Source organism: Rhyacophila brunnea, unplaced genomic scaffold (assembly GCF_057557595.1).
Source record: "Rhyacophila brunnea isolate RB1 unplaced genomic scaffold, BYU_Rbru_1.0 scaffold_1, whole genome shotgun sequence".
Classification (NCBI taxonomy): Eukaryota; Metazoa; Arthropoda; class Insecta; order Trichoptera; family Rhyacophilidae; genus Rhyacophila; species Rhyacophila brunnea.
The window spans coordinates 37,176,247-37,200,285 of NW_028232751.1; the positions used below are offsets into that span (position 1 = coordinate 37,176,247).

Genomic DNA, 24,039 nt, shown 5'->3' on the forward strand with positions numbered 1-24,039 from the left:
AGGCAACCAATCTCGAGTGTGGAAGAATATGTAATAAACTTAAACACGTGTCAAGAATACGCTTGTATTTCGTTCTGACAACTGCTCTCGTTTTATGCACTGACAGTCATTCAATATTGATGTATTTGAACGTTGCAACACACATTATTGTATGTCTATAATGGATGTTTCTCCGTTCTGTTGTCAAGATGTTTGCCCCCCCCCCCCTCCTACCTATTGCTAAAGTAATGGACAGTGTGATGTTCTACAGCAGTCCTCATTCCTCACAGTAAAGTTAAGGGTATGCCATGTATTTTTATCGACTTTTTTGTATCATTAAATAAATCCATTAGATTTATTTAGTTGTTGGCACTTGTCATTTTATTATAAAGCACAGATCGCGACCCCCTACTGTGGTAGCCAAGTAACGTGCGACCTTTCGTCATATTGGATAAATAGTCATTTTTATAGTCAGGAAACACACTTTGACTTTGACTGTGACTTTTTTTACTGTTATATCAATTTAGTGGTGTGTTTATCTCACTTAACTGATCGACCCGCCACAACTCTCCCCTCCTAAGCCCGGGCTAAAGATCTGTCAGCTCCCCCTTGTGTGGGCCATGAGGTAGGTATATAAAACAAAAATAAGCCTTTTCAGTTAATTTATAATAAAATATTTATTTCTATAACATAAAGTATTTATTAGGAATATACTTAAATTTATTTAAAAAATACCCTTAATTATGTACATAATCATTATAATAATTAATAAAAATAATAAAAGGTTCATACTTATTAGGTAGTTTTATAGAAGTATGCTAAAGAAGCCACAATGTGTAAAATTTATCAGTATCAGTTGTTGTGATGAGTTTTGTGTTAAATTCGAACTGCGGACAATAATTAATTTTGGTATTCAATAAATTATTATTTTTCTCTAAATTGTGGATTAAAGTTTTTGGTCTACAACTTTTATTTTTACTTTACCTACTTTAAAAATCATATTTAGAAACAAAAACCATAATCTTGGACACCGATGATGATGAAATTTGCCCATTGGAGTAGACGGACATGGTCAGCTCTAATTCTATTTCCTGTGGCCCAGTTATTGACTTTTCCAGAGATATAACAGCGTGTTCAGGAAATTCTGTCAACCTGAACATAAAAATAATATTATTAAGTACCTACATATATAAATTATAATCCAAAGTATAAAGGTGTTTCTAAACGATCAGTTTTGCTATCCAATCAGTCTACGTTTCCGTCGAGCTGTCAGATAAACTGACGTACAAATGCAAAACTGAAGACTGAAGCAGCCGACTGAAACCAAAACGGAGACGAGACAGGATGGATTTTCTATCAGTTTTCGTATTCGTTTTAGAGTTGCCAGTTAAATTGACGTGTAAATTACTATGTTGCCATATTTTTCATACTGTTTTTCTAATTTTGATTGAAATATTATAATTTATTTAAATACATATAGGTAGGTACTGCGTTACACTAATCAATATGTTTAGAAAGTACTTAATTATAAAAATAATATTCATTTTTAGTGGATAAAAAACACGTAAATATACACCGCCTATTCCGAACCGACCTGGCAACTGAAACTTCGACTGAATGGACAACTACTGATCATCTACATCAGTGGTTCTCACATGAAATTTAACTGTGGCCGCAAAATTGACATTGACAGTTGTATGGAAACGTATGGTGGTCCCACCAAATTTCACTTTTGTTGTGGTTGAAAAAATTAAGCTGAAATTTTTATTCACTAAAAAAATGGATCAATTTATTTATGAACAAGTCCATTTAATAAAAAAAATTTAAACATTTTAGTACATATCAATTTATTTAAAAAGGCGTGTATTTTTGAAGGAAGTATTAATAGACAATTTTGAAAAGTTTTAAAATCCCAAGTGTCAGAATTTTTAATCATTGGTAAGTATTTATTTCGAAGTGTCAGAATAAGGACGCCAGTTTTTGTGTGGAGGGTAAAATAATGTTTGAGGAAGTAATAACATTAAAAAATCGGTTGTAAAACTAAATAATCATTATTTAAATTACTCGTGTCAGTAGATAAAACATATATCCATTATTATTATGATAATTTGACAAGTAAACAATTTTATATGGGACGCATAGCAATTTAGGGTTACCATCTCGCACGTAAGGGATATTTGTCTATGCTCTCACGCCAAATTCATGAATATTCGGTACAAATAACCATTATTGTGATTATTAAAAGAACACCAACTAAGAAGTAATCGAAGGTGCACCCACAAGAGCGATAATTATATGAGCACATCAACAGATGACAGAAGATAACCTCAATTCCGATAACTTTAAACCCAAATTATAATAATTTAGTGGTATTTGACGGTTTATAAATATTATGGAAATTAAAAATATACCTATTAAACTATTACTATCTAATTGAAATAACATGTTTCATAAATTAATTCTATTGAAACGATTATGAATAATTTGTCTTCAATTGAAATTACGTGCAAAATAACTAATTAGCTTAAAGTTAAGTGATAGTTAATGGACTATTTCAACCTATATCTAATATACTTACTTCAATATTTTTAAAGAAAGTAATAATGAAAAATAATACCTCATTTTTAGGTTAAATTTGATTAAAAATGTTATATTGTGAAATATTATTCATTCAACCAAATTTTTCATACATTTTGAATGAGATTAAAATACCTAATATGATTGATCGAACTAATAAATCGATAATCGAATGAGTTTATGTGATATTAGTATTAATTCAAATAAAATAGCTACCTACTTTCTGGTTTGCATGTCGATTATAAAACAATAGTTATATTAGTATAAATCTTTTAAATAACGAACCTTTTAATGTCGAGACAATTGAAACATACCTATTACTTATTCAATATATCAAAATTACGGATATCAATAAATTATACTAAATAATTTTATTTACAAAATAAAAGGAATGTTCATTGATCGACAATGGCTAGGCATTTTTTGCTGTGGGGAAAATATTGATATATTTTTATAAAATTTACAATAACCTGGTCACACCGTTCACCGTTGACATGACAAGCCAAGCGACCCTTCAAGTTGCTATGTATTTTATTTTGTAAAGAACTGAAGTCTGCCTTATTCTTAATTTTTATGTCAAAAATAAACCTATAATAGACACATCTGGTGTACCTACCTACCTGTCTTCTTATTTTTTTAAATGTTAAAAATATATGATAATACACACTAGGCATATAACATAATTCTATAATGGAGCATGTATTTTCAATGGTCATTAGCCCAGTGTAGATACCTACTGAAAACAGTTTCTAATAAACATTAATAATTGATTACAAACTAATTCTGTTGTACCCAGTGCATAGAACCAACAGTTACAGCTGATGGCTAGAACGAATTTCTTAAGAAACCTGCTCAGAAGATCCACATTGAATTGTGGAGCCATTTTTTTTAGATACATTCATTATAATAGAAAGAAAAAATACTATTCTAGATTTCTAGTGCTGAGGAAGTCAACTGTCATCTGTCAAGGTACAGCATAACCATAGACGATTATGGTATTAGTCTTTGATACAACTAACTCGAATATTAGTATATGTTATAATCCTGGTTGGAATGACAGAGAATGATACTATCCTAGAAAATTTAAAAAAGCGGCCAATTAAATTATTTCTGCCCAAATTTTAATCTATTCTGACACACAAATATTTATACTTGACATTAAACATTTGAATAATTCCCTGTGCTTATTTAAATACTTTCTCATATATTATTTGAATACTTACCATTGAGCATTTTTTACTTCCTGCTGATTTTAAATTATTCCCAAAGATTAATAAAATACTTTTATTAAGATACTTCCTAGTTTTGAATATTTATACTTACCGAAAAATTAGAAGCCATTTAAAAATAATGCAAATGAAAATTCCTCAATACTCCTTTTTTCCAATGTGAGCCGCATGGCTGCTTCTAAGTTTACACCTGTCAACTGGCTTCGATATTTGTTTTTTATGAAGTTACACTGAATGATCTTTCACAGTATACAGTAGTAGGAAAAATCGACAATATTAATAAAGCAATTGTTGCCAAATATTACTTTATTTTTGGTCAACGTATAACTTCGACCAAAATTTTTCAACCGTGGTATTATTAAAATGGTTTTTAGGTACTTGGTCATGACTCATTTCCAATAACCCATATTTAACTTTAGCCCAGTTGATTAAATTAAATACTGAAAATGATGTTGGTGGCCGCAACAAAATCCTCTGGTGGCCGCACATGAGAACCACTGGTCTAAATACACCGCCGTTTCAAAATTGAACAGACCTAAACGGAAACCTCGACTGAACGGACAATAGAACTGACGTTTAAAAGGACCTTTATATTGGTCCTTCCAAATTTTTATTACAGTCAGAAATATTTTCATTTTGACATATGCCTAGACTAGGCGCAAACTAGACTTATAGCGCCTGTACACGTGCATGATTTACTTGCACCAATATTATGTAAATTATAACAAGAAAATGCACATGTAAACACGTATTATCGTGCAAGTTGCAAGATTGCATGCATGAATCAAAAAGGTTCAGAAACTTCTGAATTTTCATGCGACAGTTCAGAATTCGCCTGCGCAGTAGAACGTTAGTGGCGAACCTGCTGGTAAAAAAACCAACTACACAGCACCGCGCAGAGACTCATTTTGAGGTTAACCGATTTTCAGGACCTGTCAAATAGTACCAAATAATAATTATAACATCGCATTTAGATTACTCTTGAAGAATGAGATTGGCGAGACAGTAATAGTACTTTTATGTGTAAACAGTTATTATCGTGATAGTTTAAAATACACACTATTGGTCCAAGTAAATTCATGCACGTGTACATTCAATATTCAGCATTATGATAACAGAAAAATATTGAACAGTTAATTTTACCTGAAAGAATCAATTCTGGCTTCTTTGACTCCCAGAGGTGCCTTGACATCGACTAACCGAAGATCAAACTTCAAAATGGCACCTGGCCACGCCCAACCATGCAACGTCATGAATTTCTCCTGGAAAGTTAGATTATTAATATTTTTTTTTCCGACCATGTCCGATCTCAATAGGATCATATGGGCCTCCACAGAGTAGAGGTTTGTATTATCAGATTTGGTTTTTTACGAGAAATGGATGTCAGCCACTTGCTCAACCTATTAAGTCTATACCTTGACGCACACACAAATTGAAAAACATTATGTGTACTTGCCAGACCCAGGATTTGAACCTAGGAACCATGGCGTGATAGTCAAACGCTTAAGCCGCGCGGCCACCGTGGGTGTATAAATAATTATTATTGATAAACTAATAATTTTTCTCATAAACATGTAAAATGTGGCATGTTTTTCTTTATGTATTATTTTATTATAATAGTTATTCCATTCCATCCAAATATGTAGACTTTGGGGTATATTAGGGGTTGTCTGAGTAATTTGTAAATTTTATAGTTAAGCCTCAATTACATTGAGCTTCTTTACGAGCTGTTTATTGGCGAATTTAAAAGCGGGCGGTTCGGCTACTGCGATTTGATGATTACACACAAAACTTTCCATTCGCTGAAAAGCCACAAGCCAGCCACTATTTTGACGGAATGTAGTTCGTTTTTTTACCGGGAGGTTGGTACTGCGCTTTACTGCGGAGACGCAGTAGGCCCACACGCCGGCGTGTAGGGTATAAAGTTGACCGGCTTTCAACTTTTCTCGGTAGAGTGTTTACAAGCTGCTTATTAGCTTATTCGATGATTACACTGGGCGTCTTTACAGGCAGATTGTAAATTCGCCAATAAACAGCTCGTAAAGAAGCTCAATGTAATTGAAGCTTAACAATATTTATTGCAATGATGTCCTCATCGTAAGAATTAATATTCAACAATCAACATAAAATTGTTTTTAGATATTTTTTTTTAACACTACGACTGGCCATGAGGCCCAATGACAGTAGTGTAGCGAAGCAGTAGTGTATTTAGTAATATAAGAGAAACAATCACCAACACTCAGGTTTGAGAAAATCACATAAATTTATTGTGACCTCACTGGTAATCGAGCCCGGAGCCCCCTGGATGAAAGGCCAGAACCTTACGCAATGGACTACGAGGGCCATGGTGAAAAAAAATAGGGAATCAAAATGACATAAATATCGTTTACTACAATGTTCAGGCCTAGACTCGTAACATAACCTAAATGTTTTATTTTTGACCAGTCTAGGGTATTTTGCTGCCTTCAGTATTCACTGGATTTGCAGTAAATAAAATTAATTTATTTTAGATGTAAATAATTTACATGGAATTGAAGGCAAAATAACATGAACTAAGCCAGACTAAGCCAATAATAAATAAATATAATTTACTTATAATAATAAATAGAATTAATTTTATAAGTATGTATTAGGTAAAATACTGCTATATTTTTACCTGGGGTACATTGATATTTGACGTCATGGAGATAAAATTGTAAGAATATGAAGTAGGCTTTTGGGGACTCTCATATTGTGTGATAGCTCCTGGGCAATCTGTGTAGACGGGACATGGGGTTGGAAGACGTTGGCAGCGACTGATGATGAGGAGAAAAACATTACTGAATATTATTATTATATAGATACCTATCGAAATATGCTCTCCGTCTTTTCCATTAATCTATTTTATCATTAAGGCAGTTCAATTGTTGCAAAATAATCCTTAATGTACCAAAATATATTTGAGTATAAAGATTTACTATTATGTCTCAAATAATCATTTTTTTTGTACTAAATCTAAACTAAAGGTATATTTTATCATTTCTTTCGTGTTTGGTTGACTATTGATTGTAAAAATTTTTTTTCGAGTGCAAGCATCGAGAGTTCATTTTGAAATTTCAATCTAATGAGCAAAAAAAAAATTGACACAAATCACACAATAATTCTGCAATGAAGAAGATAATTTGGTTAGATTGTAATTATTAATAATATCTCCGTGATTTACTTTGTAAGTGAATTAAACAACATATTATTAACTATTTTTTTTACAAGATTTAAGCATGACGTGGCATTTGTTATTGAATATAGGCACGTAATTCGAAAGACCTCAGAAACTTACTTATTAGAAAAAATATTATGATATAATATTGATGCTGAGTAGGACTCGAACCCGCATTCTTTGGATTCTTGCCAATATGGTTTAATATGCATACCTAATCACGGCAAAATTAACTAATGATTATGCGTCTGAGGTCTGATAACACACATCTTATGCTTATTGTGTCATATCTTCTTTTGACCATGTCCGATCCTAATAGGATCGTATGGGCCTCCACAAGTGGAGGATTGTATTAACATATTTTTGTTTTTATGATAAATGGATGTTAGCGACTTGCTCAAACTATTAGGTCCATACTCTGACTCCAAACACAAATTGAAAAACAATATGTGTATTTGTCAGACCCAGGATTCGAACCTGGACCCCATGACATTATAAGCCGACGCCTAAGCTCGGCCATCGTGGAAATACATATTTACAAATAATAATGAAAAAACATTTATTGTCTTACGGTTTAGTTCCAGGTTCTCGTGTGTACCCTTCCGGACATATGATGGGGACACATTTTGCACTGCCCCTTATGTTAAAGCAGACTTCGTCGTCTTCGCAAACCAAACCTCCTGTCTGGCATTCATCAATATCTAAAATTGGGATAATCAATATTGTTTATTCTTTTTCCTCTTATATTGTATACAGGGATGGATTTAATAGGATGGGATCCCTACTCTGAATAAATGGTGACCCTATAAAATATGTATATTTGTATCTGAAAAAAAAGTAATTAAAAAGAACTGCTTAGCAAAGGACAAGGAAACCCGCTTTCAATATAAAATTATTATTTTCATAAAAATGTTGAAATCTAATAAGCAGTTATTAAAATTAATAAGTATTGCACTTCTGTTTAATATTTTATAATTCAGAAGCATTTTTTATAAATAACAAGCTGAAGTACCCGGTTTCGCACAGGGTCGCTTTGTGGATACATTTATCTTAGATATTTAAAAAATAATAATAAGTAATTATCTTTTTAATATTAAAATATCTGTGTACCTAATACAATATGGCAATATGAAAGTAATTCTAATAGGAGTAAAGGTCAAACAAAAGAACACGCTAATACATATGCAAACGTTATTAATAGTATTAATATGTAGTAAAAAATTTCAAAATTGGATGGAACATACAAAAAACAAACTTTGTATTTTATATAATACTAATTTAGAAACCTTCGCAGGTGTGCGAACAACTGACAATAGTTTCATCGCAATCGGATGAATGGTATAGGAACGCATACGAATAGAAGAAGATGATTTTCTAAGTCAGAAATCTTCGGGGGCGTGCACACGACAACTCACCAAAGTTTTATTGCAATCGGATGAATGGTATAGGAATGCATATGAAAAGAAGAAGAAGAAGATAGTTATACTAATTCAGAAACATTCGCGGGCGTGCGAACAACAACTGGTCAAAATTTCATCGCAATATGATGGATGGTATAAGAACGCATACGAATAGAAGAAGATAGAATAGAAGAAAATGGTGGTACCAATTCAAAAACCTTTGCGGGTGTGAGTTGCAATCGGATGAATGGTATAGGAACTATATGAATAAATGAAGAAGAAGAAGAAGAAGAAGATGGTTGTACTAATTCATAAACCTTCGTGGGTGTGCACACAACAACTCACCAAAGTTTCATCCCAATCGGATGAATGGTATAGGAACGCATAGGACAGACAGACTTTCATTTTTATATATAAGATATAGCCTATAATCTGCGCGCAAGTGCAAGCAATAAGTTGACAAAGTTTTATCGCAATCGGATGAACGGTATGGCAGCGCATAAAATACGAACAAACAAACAAATATTAATTTTTATATTATAAATAATAATAAATATAGTAACTTAGAAAGGGGCATTTTCTGCGTGGACAATATTTAGCTATGTGACAACTAAAAACATCGTTCACGCCGTAAACCAACACCAGTGGGTGACATTTCACTTAATTCATGACCATAGATAATTATAGATACGTATCTTCAGTGGTTCGATTTCTGTCTTCAATAGTTTTACTTACTAACCCACAACTCGCTAAATATTTTACATGTACAATCAATATATTATCAGACTTCTAAATGTTGTAAATTTCTGAAATTTACAAATTATTAATTTTGGACGTTTACAACATGACATTTAAAAACAAAGAAATAATATTAAAACAGCGTAAAATCAAAGAAATAGAAACAGTATTAGAAAAACAGTAGAAAGAGTAAATACAAAAATTATAATACTTAAGTATTAATTATTATAATAAATGTGTAAACATAAAGCCTGTATCTCGATTTTATAACCGAACCTAACCTAACCTAACATTTCCCATAAATATAATTTTAATTATTTTACAAAATAATAGTATCAGATAGAATCAAAATATTACCATTATCACACTATGTTGTTGCTTAAGGAAAAAAATTCTAAACCGATAGTTGAACATACATAAAATTAAATTAATGATGGGCGTGACAATAGCCTCCATGATTCCCTCGGATACGGTATCGTAAAGGTGTCCGACAATGCAATACGATGTCACATAAACTATTTACCACTAATCTGGAATATCTATTTAGTCAACTTTACAGAGGAACACGGGAATCCACATTAATGGAGAATATCTCAATCACCAACTGTACCAATGTACATGAAACACTTTGATTTACGAGAAATCTAAAAATTAGGCGTAGCGCAAATATAATCAATGGATAATGAGGCAGACAAAAGTACACGGTGTGCTAGAAGTCACCAAGTTAATGTAATAGTAATGCACTGAACATGTCGGCGAGTAGATAACCGGTGGATAAATGCGGTGATACAGGGTACTCAAGAAGCACTCAACAAAAACAGGGCCCCCCTACAAACCGATAGCGGCTAGATCGACAATCTTATCAAGTTCAACAGAAGTATTCGGCAACAAGGGACTGGGGACCAAAAATAGTTGAAGAAGTGAAGCGAGGCTTTCATCCAGTAGTGAATCAACCTTGGCTGATGATAACGATGCAGATACATACCTCTATGTGATTTTGAAGATAATATATCACCCCTGTGCATCTATTCTATACATAAGGGGGCTATTGACGGCTAAAGTGATAAATATTATGCAGTGACGTCCCCAAACAAAATGCCGCCCTTAGGCAGTGCCAAAATACCGCCATATTTTTTATCATCTTTCATGACTCCAAAATCTAATAAAAGTGTTGTATGGATACGTTACTAATAAAATATATAGGTACCACTAAAATTTACAAAATAAATATATTTTCCTCAAAAGTGAGGATTTTTTGGACGCTGGTAACTTAGTGGCTTCTTACATGTCATTTTTGTGATACTTACATTAATTTGCTTTGTCTTGAGGAATTAAGGGCGATCCGTGTCGCTTTCCTCGTCACAAAACTTGGCAATATTTGTAATGATATTTTTAGCCTATGATCGCAAAGGTTTAGGCATTATTAAATCGATAGCGATGCTTCGATACAGACTAAAATCTAAATAAACAAAATAAACTAGACATCGCGAACCTGACAAAAAAATGCAGTCCTTTTAAACCTTTTATGTTAATTAATACATTTTGTTTCCAACCAGTGAGCTGATTTTTTTAATGGAAAGATATATTCGTTATTAGTTTAGATATGTAGTTATTTCTATATATACCACTTGATTCTCCTCGATTTGCCGCCCTTGGAGTAACTGCCGCCTCCAAGGGACGCTCAATCTGCCTACCCCCACGGGACGTTACTGTTACAATGAGTTAGCCATCTAAACTGTCAAAACTTAACACAGCCAAGAGAGGGACTGTTAAAATATGGCACTTTTTGACAGTATAGACCAGGGATTCACAAAGTGTGTCCCACGGGGCAATTATGTTAATCATGCTCATCAAATGGCTTCTTTTTTTGGAAGTAACTATATTTGTGAAAAACATTTTCTACAATGAGCATTAAGAAATCAAACTTAAAGATCAAAATTAAAAGACAACCATATCGCATCTGTTTTGTGTATTCACTCCACAAACTTTGAGCCTAGATTGCAGGATTTAGTTTCAAACAAACAATAATTGCATAAATCACAATATGTGAACCCCTGGTTTAGACGGTTAAATTATTGTAACAATTAACCACCTCAATACATAAATATGATAACCTACCGTCGATAGTCGCCTTGTGTAGACGATAGCTTCGCTGATGTGGTAATTGCTCAATAAATGAACTTGTTGCTTATTATTTCCAATTGTGCAACAAACATGCATAAAGAGAAAAAGAAGACCAAGAAGTAGACGCATTTCCAGAGTGAACAATCTTTATCAGTCGTTCAACTAAAGCACAGGTTCACTTTTCAGAGCCACAGTGAATAACACAGAGGTTAAAACAATGATATTATCCAATATTACTTTAGTATACTACAAATAGAGAAAAAGAGAAAAAGATGAACATCATGTCATCATAGTATCTCCAGAGTTACTATGATGACATGATGTTCAAGCGTTCCACTAATACTTCACCTTTGCATCCCACTTGATTATATCCCATGGTGTATCCTTTCGGGCAGGTGCAATGATAGCTTCCAGGTGAATTTTTGCATTCACCCATACAAAGACGGAATTCACTATCGCATTCGTTTATATCTATGCACGATCTGAAAAAAAGAACTATAATTAATTTCATGTAAGTAATAATTTAATATGGTTTTGGAAGGGTAGAGATCTCTCTGCAATCCGATGTGGACCTAGGCCGCCCTTTGGGCTTATTAACAGATTTAACGATTTCTATAAATTTGTATTCAATTCATTGCCTTCAGCAAAAATACTTTTTTATGGGGCATTTCCGCTAAGCAAACATTGTTCTTGTTATATAAAAAAATCGGTGCGTGTATTATGTATGCGCGTTAGAAGTTATAGATACTTCTTTGGCGGAAGTTTTAATTAATTTTTTATGAAGGTTTTAATTATCTTGTCAAATTAAACACTCGAGAAAACGGGCCACTTATTGGAGTGCCACTGGTTTAAAATTATCTTGTTGCTTCATTCTGTATTTATTAATATTATTTACTATGACTATTTTAATTATCTTGTTAAATTACACACTCAAAGAAACTGCTGCTTATTGGAGTGCCGCTGGTTTAAAATTATTTTATTGCTTCATTCTGTAATTATTAATATTATTTAATATTACTATTTTAATTATCTTCTTAAATTACAGACTCAAGAAAAAGGGCCGCTTATTGGAGCGCCGCTGGTTTATTTCTATACACTTTAACTTATATTACTAAATTATATAATTATTATTTCCCGTTTTTATTTTTAAAGTAACAACTGTCACTCTGACGTTTAATCCTTTGTTGTGGTGTCGCACTTTCGTAACGATGTTTCGTAACTCTCAATTCCACCCTCTACCAAACGCGGAAAAAGAAGTAGAACATCAATAAATAAAATTAATGAAAATAATAGAGTTTTAGGTTTACTCACAAAAATTTATGACTGTAATGTGTTTTATTATAGTACTACGAAAGTATGCAAGGATAAAGGGCCGGAACACAAAAAAGTTTATGATATTAATAAATACATTAATATTAATAAATGTGATAATTGATAATACAAATTATAATTAATGAGAGTTTTGTACTATTCCATACGAATCAGATTGAGGGACCTGGGTTTTGCTTTTCGACATCATCAGGGTATGTGGCAGTGGCGAGAGAGGGAATCTAGGCTGTTAAGATCCAACATAAATAGTGCACAGTAAACCTTATCAGTCATACTTATTTGTTTTCATTGAACTAGAAATACAATTTGCAGATGGTGCTGGTTAGTTTTACAAATTCAGTTAAACCCTGCCTAATCCAAACCATAATAGTTTTAGTATGCTATGGGCGATTCAACAAAAATAGTGTGCACTTTATCAGTCATACTTATAGATTTCGTTGAATTAAGAATATGTTTTAGTTGTATTAATAATACAATATATTATTACAGATGGGCGTTGGTTAGTTTTTTAAAATTTCAATAAGCCTAACCAAACCATAATCAATACAAAGTATTCTTCTATCTATAAAATATCTAAAAATAAATTTGATTTATATTTTTTTATATTTATAATCTACTATGGCCTGAGTTAGGCAAGGTTTAATTGAATTTTAAAAACTAACAAACACTAATAATATAGTACATAATAGTAAATATGTTTGACTAACAATGTTTAGTGTGCAGTATTTATGTCGGACCTCAACAGCGAACCTCCACCCTTCGCCACTGGTATGTGAATATATTGAATGTTATTACAAAATGAATTAATTAAACAATCATTAATAAGACATCAGCGCATCTATTATATACAAAAGACTGCTTTCGGCCGCTACAGCAACTATCTAGGGTAGGTTTGTATCGAAGTATTCGCACTTATTGTAACAATTACAATAAGTTAGTTCTAATTATTTCAATACGTGCTGTGTTTTAACAGCACCTTTCTTGGTTATGCTAAATTTTAGTTTATTTTTTGTTATAACAAGTGCTAAGACTTAGATACAAACCTACCCTAGATAGCTGCCGTAGCGGCCGAAAGCAGTCTTGTGTATAGAATAGATGCGCTGGTGTGTATTACAAAATAGCGACATCCTGTGGGGGTAAAAAGGTCATCCACTGCTTAAGGACGGAAGATATAGGAAGAAAAGAGAATAATATAACTTTTGAGAGTAGATTTTGGTAGAAATTAGATTTTATTTACCTGTTGCACTGACAACTTTTATATGGCCTAATCTCCAGTAGATATGCATGTCAGAAGTTAAAATTTGTCAATTTTTAAGACAAAAAAATATATTTTGAGCGCTGCTGGTTCAATCAACTTGAATGTTATATGAGTGTGAAAATTACCTTTTATCTGAATGCAGTTTGTATCCTGTATCGCAGGTGCAAACAAAACTGCCCCACGCGTTGTAGCATTGATGATCACAATTCCCTCTCCCCCCGTTCGAGGCACACTCGTCGATGTCGTTGCAGATTTTCTGAGAGTTGTCGGGATGAGCGAAGCCCTTATTGCAGTCGCAACGGAAAGAACCAACTGTATTGACGCAGGTCGAATACTGGGAGCACACCTGAGCAACAATTGGTTTTGATTCAAGGTCTTGAGGTCAACAATAGATCTTGATTATGGTATGACGACAAAAATGGCTATCGATTGAAATACTTATTTGCATAATTTAATATGATTAATATTTTATTGATTGTTTTAAGTGGACCAATGACATTTTCTTTCCAAATATATTGTGGGTTGCTGCCAAAAAGTGGTATATCGATAATTTAGTTATTTAGGGTTAATAACGGATCATGTGTTTATATAAAACTATGTATACTAGAAAAAAAATCAAGGCCATCCGATATATAGAACATGCACATAAGTACAAAGAAATTAGCATTATACATACCTGATTGTATATGGCATGTCAAACTTTCAAATTGCAATTAATCTATAAGTCTATAATATGATTTTGTGACTTACCAACTTTTGGCAGTAAAGTAACTCACAGCAAATATTTACAATATTGTACTGTGAGATTTATCGACAGGGGTAGTACGGAGACAAAAATGTCTCGTAATATTGGAATAAATGTAAAGCAACATAATAGAACCCACCCCGTACTATACCAGGTCTTAAATGAGTATGTCACAATCCACTACAGGCTACCCAAAACTTGGGGTCACCACACGAACGGGGGTCTATAATAAAATAATATTATACATATGTAATGGTGGTAATAATCTTTCTTACTCTTCCTGAAGATTCTGCGCATTCATCCTTATCGACACATTTCCCAGACGCTGAAAGGCGGAACCCTGGCCTACATCTGCATACATAACTTCCTGGTGAATTGATACAATCCTGGTCAGCACTACACTTATCTTTTCCCAAACGGCATTCATCGATATCTATAAAGAAACAGATTGATATTATTGATGCGTATAGGCAATTTTTTGGAAGTGGTATACAGTACTGTGGAAGTTATATAACAAGTAAAATTGTTTATTTACATAATATTTAATTTTTTGCATCAAAAATATACTATGACCCTTCTGTTTAAATACCCATATTATATTGATTTCAAAGTTAAAAAACAGCATTAAGATAATATATTTCTTATTGTTAAAATACACAGCACAAGTACACCAACTTTTTTTCTAGAAAATGCACTGGTTTTAGTATGATACAGTGTTGCCATCTTTTTCTATCTTGATTATAGTACGAAAGGGTAAAAATTATAGTATTTCTGAAAAAACTATAGTATAGGAACATTTTTCTTCTCGAATCCTTCAAAATTATTCGGGTCCAGATCCGCCCCAGGAATGAAAAATATTCAAATTATTTAGGTGAATGTAATATTAACTTCTCCTTTTTTAGGATCGTGAGCTGGATGATTTGGCTGTCAAACAGCCTTCTCAACGGTTTGGCCCTGTTTCTCTCGGAATTCTACGACACGCAAGGCCTGCGGCTTTTGAAAGACCTGTGGAACTCATAAATTGCTAGAACTAACTGGGGCATCCAATACTTGCTTCAATATTCCGATAAAAGACAAGACAGCGAGAATGACACAAACAGAAACTAACGGTCCTAATAAATATGACCGACAAGCCACATGCATTCGATATCCATGCAACAGCTCACAATAATTCATTCAAGTAGATAAAATAATGGAAGAAAGATATTTGATGCAATGAATAAAGTTTTGATTAAAAAGCATAATCAAATTAAAATGATATTTATTTATACTCAGTTAAATTATCTTTACACAATTAAACAAAATAAAATAACAATAACCACGTGTTATGCTGAGTACCTTACGTTTGTATACAGCTGACTGATTCGCAGATTCGCATTGGGTATACCCTGATCACGGCTAACTTCATCATGTCGCACTTTTGTAATGGTGTGCGTGCACAGCTCTTAATTTTAACCGTCTACTAAACGCGCTAAAAGAAGTATAACTTCAAAAATATCATCCTCCCTCTGACCTTCCCCAAAATATTTTTCTATGCCTGTTTATTTTTGTAAATAAATATCTGGTTATTTGAATTTGTTTAATCTCTGGTACATCAATTATTATTTGAAGTAAGCAACAAAGTAGGTTTGAAAATAAATGTAACAAAGACGAAAGTTATGTTCAACTGCTTTGCGGGCCAAAAAGAGATCCTCGTCAATGGCACTCAGCTCGAACAGGTGAAAAGTTACATCTATCTAGGACAACAAGTGTCTATAGATGGATGTATATTTGATGAAATTGTTCGCAGAGTAAAGCTAGGCTGGAGTGCTTTTGGCCGCCTGAATAATGTCTTCAAAAGTGACCTTCCACTGTGCCTAAAGCGCAAAGTGTTCAACCAGTGTGTGCTTCCCGTGATCACATATGCGTGTGAAACATGGACCCTAAGTAAAAGAGAGATCCAGAAACTTAGAGTAACACAACGTGGTATGGAGAGGTGCATGCTGGGCATAACGCGAAAGGACAAGAAGAGGAATGAGTGGATAAGGAAGCAGACAAGGGTTTGCGATGTAATAGAGCTTATTAAAAGCCTTAAATGGAGATGGGCTGGACACATAGCTCGAAGAAGAGACAATCAAATCAATCATGGACAAATCTAGTCATCCAGTGGTATCCAAGAAGTACAAAACGTCCGCAAGGTAGACCTAGAGGTCGCTGAATCGATGAAATGATAAAGTTCTGCGGAAGTATGTGGCAGCGCAATGCACAGGACCGAGAGAAGTGGAAGCAGCTTGAAGAGGCCTTCATCCAGCAGTGGATAGATTCAGGCTGATGATGATGATGATTATTTATTGAATTGAATTGAATTATTTATTACCTATGCATCTTTGGTTACTGTCCAGTTCATATCCACTTGAGCATTGTCTCTCGCTTACAATATATTTACCCTTAGTATTTGTATCGCAATCATAATATACTGGATATGTTCCAAACTGGCTCGTTCTATACTCGCTTATGCATCGGGGCGCTTGTACGGGTCTATAATTTGGTGTGAATTTGCGTTCTGTTGTCGGTTCCGGTTCGTCATCCCATAAGAATGGTTTCTGGATTGGTTTTGTGACAATACGGCTTTGCTCACACGGTATGTTAGATGGGCCAGGACAGTTGATTTGTTGGACACACGATCTATTTCCAAAAAAAAATTACATATTATCACAATTCAAATTAAGTTCATTCAATTTGCTTTTAGCGTGTAACAGTAGCGAAGGGTGGAGGTAGACTGTTAAGATCCACCATAAATAGTGCTCATTAAACTTTGTTAGTCATACATATTTGTTTTTATTGAACTAAGACTATAATTAATTTACAGACGGTGTTAGTGTCGTTAGATGGTGGCTTGGTTTTCGCAGGGTTTAATTGAATTTAAAAAACGGGCCAACACCATCTTATTTCAATGAAAACAAATATGTATGAAAACAAATATGTATAACTGACAAAGTTTAGTGTGCACTATTTATCGCGGATCTTAATAGCCTACCTCCAGCCTTCGCCACTGGTGTGTAAAGTAAAGTTATATGTCCATTTTATAAAACTATCTATCTATATAGGTAGGTACGTCCACAATAGCCAAACGGTTACCATAATGGCTTATATTGTCATAGGTCCCGGGTTCGAATCACAGGCCTGGAAAATTCAAATGGTGTTTTTCAATGTGTATTTGGACCAGAATATGGACCAAATAGGTTGAGCAAGTAAACATAACTAAGATACATTTCTCGTAAAAACAAAAATCTGTTAATACAACCCTTTGTGGAGACCTATTAAGCTACATTTAGACCAAGCGAGCGAATGTTTGTTCTTCCCCCACTCCAGCAAAATTCTCTAGACGTAAACGCTTTTAGTTGAGCGAGCATAAGAATTTCGCTGGAGCGGGGGAAGAACAAACATTCTCTCGCTTTGTCTAAATGCGGCTTTATATTATGATCTTCTTAGGATTGGACATGGTAAAAAAAATATATTATTTAGGTAGGCACCTACATAAATTTTTCTTCATATTATCCATATCCACGTTTATATTAATATTTCATTTCATGAAATTTCCATAGAAATTCAATGGTAATTTATTATAGCATTTATTGACTGGTACATGCATACTAAAACATCATAAAATATGGTTATTATGGTAGGTAGGTAAAATGCAAAAACCACGGAAATCTTATGAAGTGAAATATGGTTTATATTAAAAAAAATAGTCAAGGAGGTTATTATATAGTACCTATAAATCTATGTTGATTCTCATGATGAGAGGGTACTTAATAAAACACATAATATGTATTTGTTGTACTAAGTTTATGAATGTTTTAGACTAAAGGTCCTTTTAAACGTCAGTTCTGTTGTCCGTTCAGTCGAGGTTTCCGTTTTGGTCCGTTCAGTTTTGAAACGGCAGTGTATTTAGACAATCAGTTGTCCGTTCATTCAAGGTTTCAGTTGCCAAGTCAGTTCAGAATCGGCGGTGTATATTTACATATTTTTTATTCACCAAAATGAATATTATTTTTATAATTACTTTCTAAACATATTGGTTGGTGTAATGCAGTAAGTAACTATATTTAAAGAAATTATAATATTTCAAACCAATTTTATAACCAATAAAAAGTATCTAGTATTAAAAATATGGCAACATACTTTACATGTCAAATTAACTGGCAACTCTAAAAACGGATACAATAACTGATAGAAAATCCATCCTGTCTCGTCTCCATTTTGGTTTCAGTCGGCCGCTTCAGTTGTGCATTTATACGTCAGTTTAACGGACAGCTTGACGGAAATGGAGACTGATTGGATAGCAAAACTGATCGTTTAAAGGCACCTGAATTAGGAAACTTACTCCCATTAATCGAATCGTTATAATAATGTTTCTAATATATATAAAAGGATTATGTACCTTGTACCATAACATCTATAAGGCTCGCCACTATAGTATGCTGCAATCGGCTGTACCTTTCTTTGACATGTGTACGTGCCTGGCTTATTGACGCACTCGACCATTTCACCAAACTTGCTACAGTCATGAGTATTATCGACACATTCATCAATATCTGAAATAGTAAAAAGTTTATATTACGTGGTTCCAAGCGACGATTGCATCCGAATCAAATGGGTACAATCAAATTTTAGATTTTAGTAAAAAAGGAAATTGCAATGATTTCACTTGTGCATGCAATCTTCACACTCGATTCTATATTATTTGCATTTTATTATGAATTTTTGCTGATATATTGCAATGCAGTGACGGCATACAATCAACGGATTGGTCGATTTTACTTAATATGCGAATTCAGCAGTCGCATTGCATAATAATAACGAAACAAAAAACATTCGAAACAAAAACGGCAGTTTCCATTGTTGTACAAAGGATGACAAGTCAATAAAAATATCTTATTTCATTCTTATAGGTATAATTTTTGAAAAAACTCTTAAAAATATTATTTTTCACTACTATACACACAAAACTTAATTATTTTTTTGAAAACCAATTATTAGGAAGAAATTATATTATAAGTAATTGGGGTTTTTGTTTCCAGAGCCTTCAATGCAGTGCGATGATCGCATAAGTAAAATCATCCCTTTAAACCTATGAACTTGGAAATGGAATAATTTTAATTAACTATTTCTTCAATTAAGTATTCAACGAATAATTCACAAGATTTAAGAATGTAACATTCTAATTATTGAACATTCATAACTTTGAAAACACTTCTGAGAAAATATATTATAACCAATAGAAAAAATCTTTTTTGAACCTGCATCTCTCGGGTATCGCGCCCACACATATTGACTACAATGCTAAAGGAGTCATACTTAATTACGACAAATTTTAACTAATGGCTTTTAATACTCAATGAAGCATTTTCTAAATTGAGCTACTTATTGGCGATCGGCTTTTGTATTTTATTAAATTTATTTAAAACTATTATCAAGTTCAAGTAAGGTACAACAAAAAAAATCTTGGAGTGATCCGTGACGTCGGTTACTAATTAAAGTAATATCTACTTTGATTTAAAATACAAAAGTCGATCGCCAATAAGTAGCTCACTTTATAAAGCGCTTCAGCGAGTAAGCCATTAGTTAAAATTTGTCATAATTAAGTATGACTCCTTTAGCATTGTGGTCAATGTGCATGGGCGTGATACCCGAGAGATGCAGGTTCGATTCCTGCGAGGTGGGGAGTCTTACTTTTTTCAAAAAAGATTTTTTCTATTGGTTATAATACATTTTCTCATATGTGTTATCAAAATTATGTATGTTCAATAATTAGAATGTTACATTCTTAAATCTTGTGAATTATTCGTTGAATAAAAAAAAATAGATAATTAAAAATAATAACTTTATGTAGACAAAACCAATCAGGATCATCATTAAAATGTATAGAATCACTACTATAAAATTGGTTTCATTTTGTTTAATTAATTAGTAGTAAAACTGAATTCTTACCTTCACACTGGTTGTTGACAGGATTATGGATGTATCCTGTACTACAGCTGACATATCTGACGCACTGATAACCTCCAAACATTTTACATATTGGTGATGGCATATTTGAAGAAATTGGTGGTAGCGGTATGGTGATGCGATGTACATGTGACACTGGAAAAATAATTGTTCAATCCATACAATATTTTCCATACAAGATTTTGGCAAAATTCAAGAATGAAAACCTAACCTAACCAGTGGCGGCCGGTGATAATAAAATTAGGGAGTGCAAATAAAGACATGCATTTTTCTTTTCGTGGTATTGAAAAAAAATCTGCAATAGCCTTCGTGGTGGAGGTAGGCGTATGCTAAACGACGCTTACATTCACGAACAGCATTTATTTGTTGTCAAAGTTACAAAGTTCAAGTCTCTGGTATGATAAGTATGCAAAAGGCAATAGGTACACACATTTTTAGATTTTTATTGTACCTAATTACACTTCATATGTGCTGACATAGTTACCATGTTTGTCACTCGTAACTTCCATAAATCGTAACTGATGTAAGTATTTTAGATGTGTGTCATTGAGAAAAAGCCGTAAAATCCTCATTTGTCATCCCACATCATTCTCATATGCGCGTTGTATCATTTTTATAAATACTGGGCATGGATCATTAATTTTCCAACGGGATATCACTTGTATTAAAAATTTGCCACTTTTGTACACCTCCACTCCAAAATTGCACTCCAAATGGGACTGATTTGAAAGACATTCAACATCAAAAATAATAGTAAGTATAAGTAGGTATATTGTATGTATTATGTTACCGACTTACTTTTCTGTAGATTTATTTATATTAAAATTATTTAGTGTTTAATTTTGAAATGTAAAATAATTATAAAATCGTATTTGTATGGTGAGATGGCTGTACCTAACTTAATTATCACAATATTACTCTAATCGATATGTTGATTGATTCAATATTATTAATATGGCACATCAAACAACAGAGCATTTACCTCATAACGTCATAACGTATGAAATAATAATATACCTAGTATTTTTAAATACTGCGAGGGAACCTTTTACCTACTTCATACGTACGTACAATAATATTATTAGAAACGCGCTAGTCAATCGCGACATCTATCGGTTATACTTGAAGCACTAGGAGGGAGAACATTGCTCAAAGCATGGTAAAAATTGTACGTTCAGTGAGGTTACATTTCGGCAGCATGCAAAAAAATCGTCTACGGTCGGGCACTCGGGCAGTACAGGTCGTCTTTCGAACATTCAACAAATACTATGAAAGACGTACATGTATACACATCTCCAGCTCAGCGGCTGGTTAAAAATACGCCAGAAATACTTACGTGGATGCGCTTAGCGGACGGGCGACAAATTAAAGATATTTTACAATAATTAATTATTACAATAAATGTAGTTATTTGAATACGTACATATTATTAAATAATAATTTGGGAGATCAGTGCACATTTGCTCCTATACAAGAGCCGTCCCTGAACCTAACCTAACTTAACCTAACCTAGTGATACACCCCTGTTACAGGCGGGCTTCTCCCGGTGTAAAATAATCATTTAGTAGTCATAAGTCGAAACGTAACCCTGACCTCTAGAAACAGCTTCATAAAACATCTAATCTGATTCCTTGCTCAACTACGTAAGTATTTTTTTTTTCATAAGTAAAGGCCTCCGTCCGGTGTGTGAAAATCACATATTGGGCGGAGGTGTAATTAAGATAAATTTAATTTAATTTAAAAAGTATAAATGATGATGGATGAAAGAGATAATTTTAAGATTAAATATAAGTACTTATTCAAATATAATAAATTTTGCCGCGCTTGCCGGCAACGTTCAAATTTCCACGCGCCTGCGCCGGGGTGGTCCTCGTGATTCGTCAAATCAAAAGCATCACACGATAAAATTTGGCCAATCACGAGAGTCCTTTTTGCTGGACGGCGTGGGTACGCAAAATTTGAAAAAGAGAAAAAGTTAGTGAGCGTCTGGTTTTCAAATCGTACGGACCTGACGACTACAACTGTAAAAATCCCAAATATAATTTGTAAAACTAAAAATTAAGAAAATATAAGAAGACCACGTTACGAGCACGAAAGGCCGTGTTTTATTTACACTCCAATCGTTTAACTTCTTTTTTTTTGTGAATCCGGGTTTCGATGGACACCTGAGCTAGCCGCTGGAACCCCGGGTATCTCACTAGCCTACCTTAACCTAATCTAACCTAATAAATAATCCAGTATATCGGCTATTTTCAAAATTTGTTTGCCGCTGGCTTCCTGTAAACCGACAAGAACCGTGTTTTATTTAGACATGAATTTTAACTCAGTACTATACGACCCAAAGAGGTTGGACGGTCTTTAATATACGATCATATTTCCGATACAACATTTTACGTACTGGTTTCCGGACACGGTTTTTCATAACACGTACATGATTGAATACTAAATACAAATATAATAAAAATGTGTTCATTAAATTCATTTTAATCATCTTTCCTCAAAGCGTCCGATTCGCCCTGTCTTCCCATATCGTGGGGTTACCTGCCAAAAGTTGGTATGCCGATAATTTAGGTATATAGAGTTAATAATGGACTACGTGTTTATAAATAAATCCAATATAATAGGTATAGAACATAGCACAAAGAAATTAGCATTATGCCTAATTTCATAGGGCATTTCAAACTTTCAAATTGCAGTTACACCATAACATGATTTTGATACTTACCAACTTTTAATAGTGATCCACACGAATGTTTCTGAGGTGTTTAATAAAGAATGTTATATTATTGAACATTGAATAAAAAGAGTTTCATACAAATTTCTACAGTCTATCTATTTACCATATCATGGATGCTAAGCCAAAAGGGTGTTAGGGATGGTGAAAATGAGCTATTGATAGAGTTAGATTATTTAGAATGTCATCTTCAATGACCCAAAACTGTATAAGCGACAGTTATTTCGTGACGGGGTTACAACTACATTTTGTCAGGGTAGTCAGTGAAAAATATAATATGACGAAACCAATAAAATTCTTTTACCATTTCTAACACCATTTTGATATAATTATATTTATCTACTTAAGTCTCATAAGTCGGTATGTACTCAAATGATTATCCAAGTATGATTGTCCACTATGTATTACTTATTCCTTTCGGTTACCCGGTTGCACATTTCTATATTTTGCACAAGATAATAATAATATTATCATAGCATATATTATTATTATATTATGTGAAGGTATTTAATTAATTTTAATATATCATTGTATATACAAGTCTTTTTAGTGAAGTCAACATTGAATGTGAGTTATTTTAATTTTTATAATTTACACCTACTTACCATAGTTAGGATGTGCACTTACTTATTTTCACAGTTTTTGGTGTAGTAGTAATATCAAACGGCTCCCAAGTATCTAGTTAGAAAAAGACATTTTAATCTATGTGTTATTAGTTTCAATGGATGTTTATATTATA

The 24,039-nt window shown here is 33.2% G+C and overlaps 1 protein-coding gene across 1 annotated transcript in view; it reads right to left on the reverse strand.

Moving 5' to 3' along the window:
• Positions 1 to 772: 772 nt before the first annotated feature.
• The window catches only part of LOC147079730 (fibulin-5-like), a 47,634-nt gene continuing 24,367 nt past the window's right edge, over positions 773 to 24,039 (reverse strand). The window contains exons 8-18 of the mRNA XM_085945037.1: positions 23,928 to 23,978; positions 20,549 to 20,701; positions 18,999 to 19,152; positions 16,932 to 17,239; positions 14,851 to 15,008; positions 13,956 to 14,176; positions 11,592 to 11,725; positions 7,553 to 7,682; positions 6,442 to 6,580; positions 4,929 to 5,047; positions 773 to 1,131 (exon numbers count right to left, since the gene is read on the reverse strand). Coding sequence (XP_085801163.1) covers positions 969 to 1,131; positions 4,929 to 5,047; positions 6,442 to 6,580; positions 7,553 to 7,682; positions 11,592 to 11,725; positions 13,956 to 14,176; positions 14,851 to 15,008; positions 16,932 to 17,239; positions 18,999 to 19,152; positions 20,549 to 20,701; positions 23,928 to 23,978 — 1,730 coding nt within the window. The 3' untranslated portion in view covers positions 773 to 968. The remainder of the gene's footprint in view (positions 1,132 to 4,928; positions 5,048 to 6,441; positions 6,581 to 7,552; positions 7,683 to 11,591; positions 11,726 to 13,955; positions 14,177 to 14,850; positions 15,009 to 16,931; positions 17,240 to 18,998; positions 19,153 to 20,548; positions 20,702 to 23,927; positions 23,979 to 24,039) is intronic.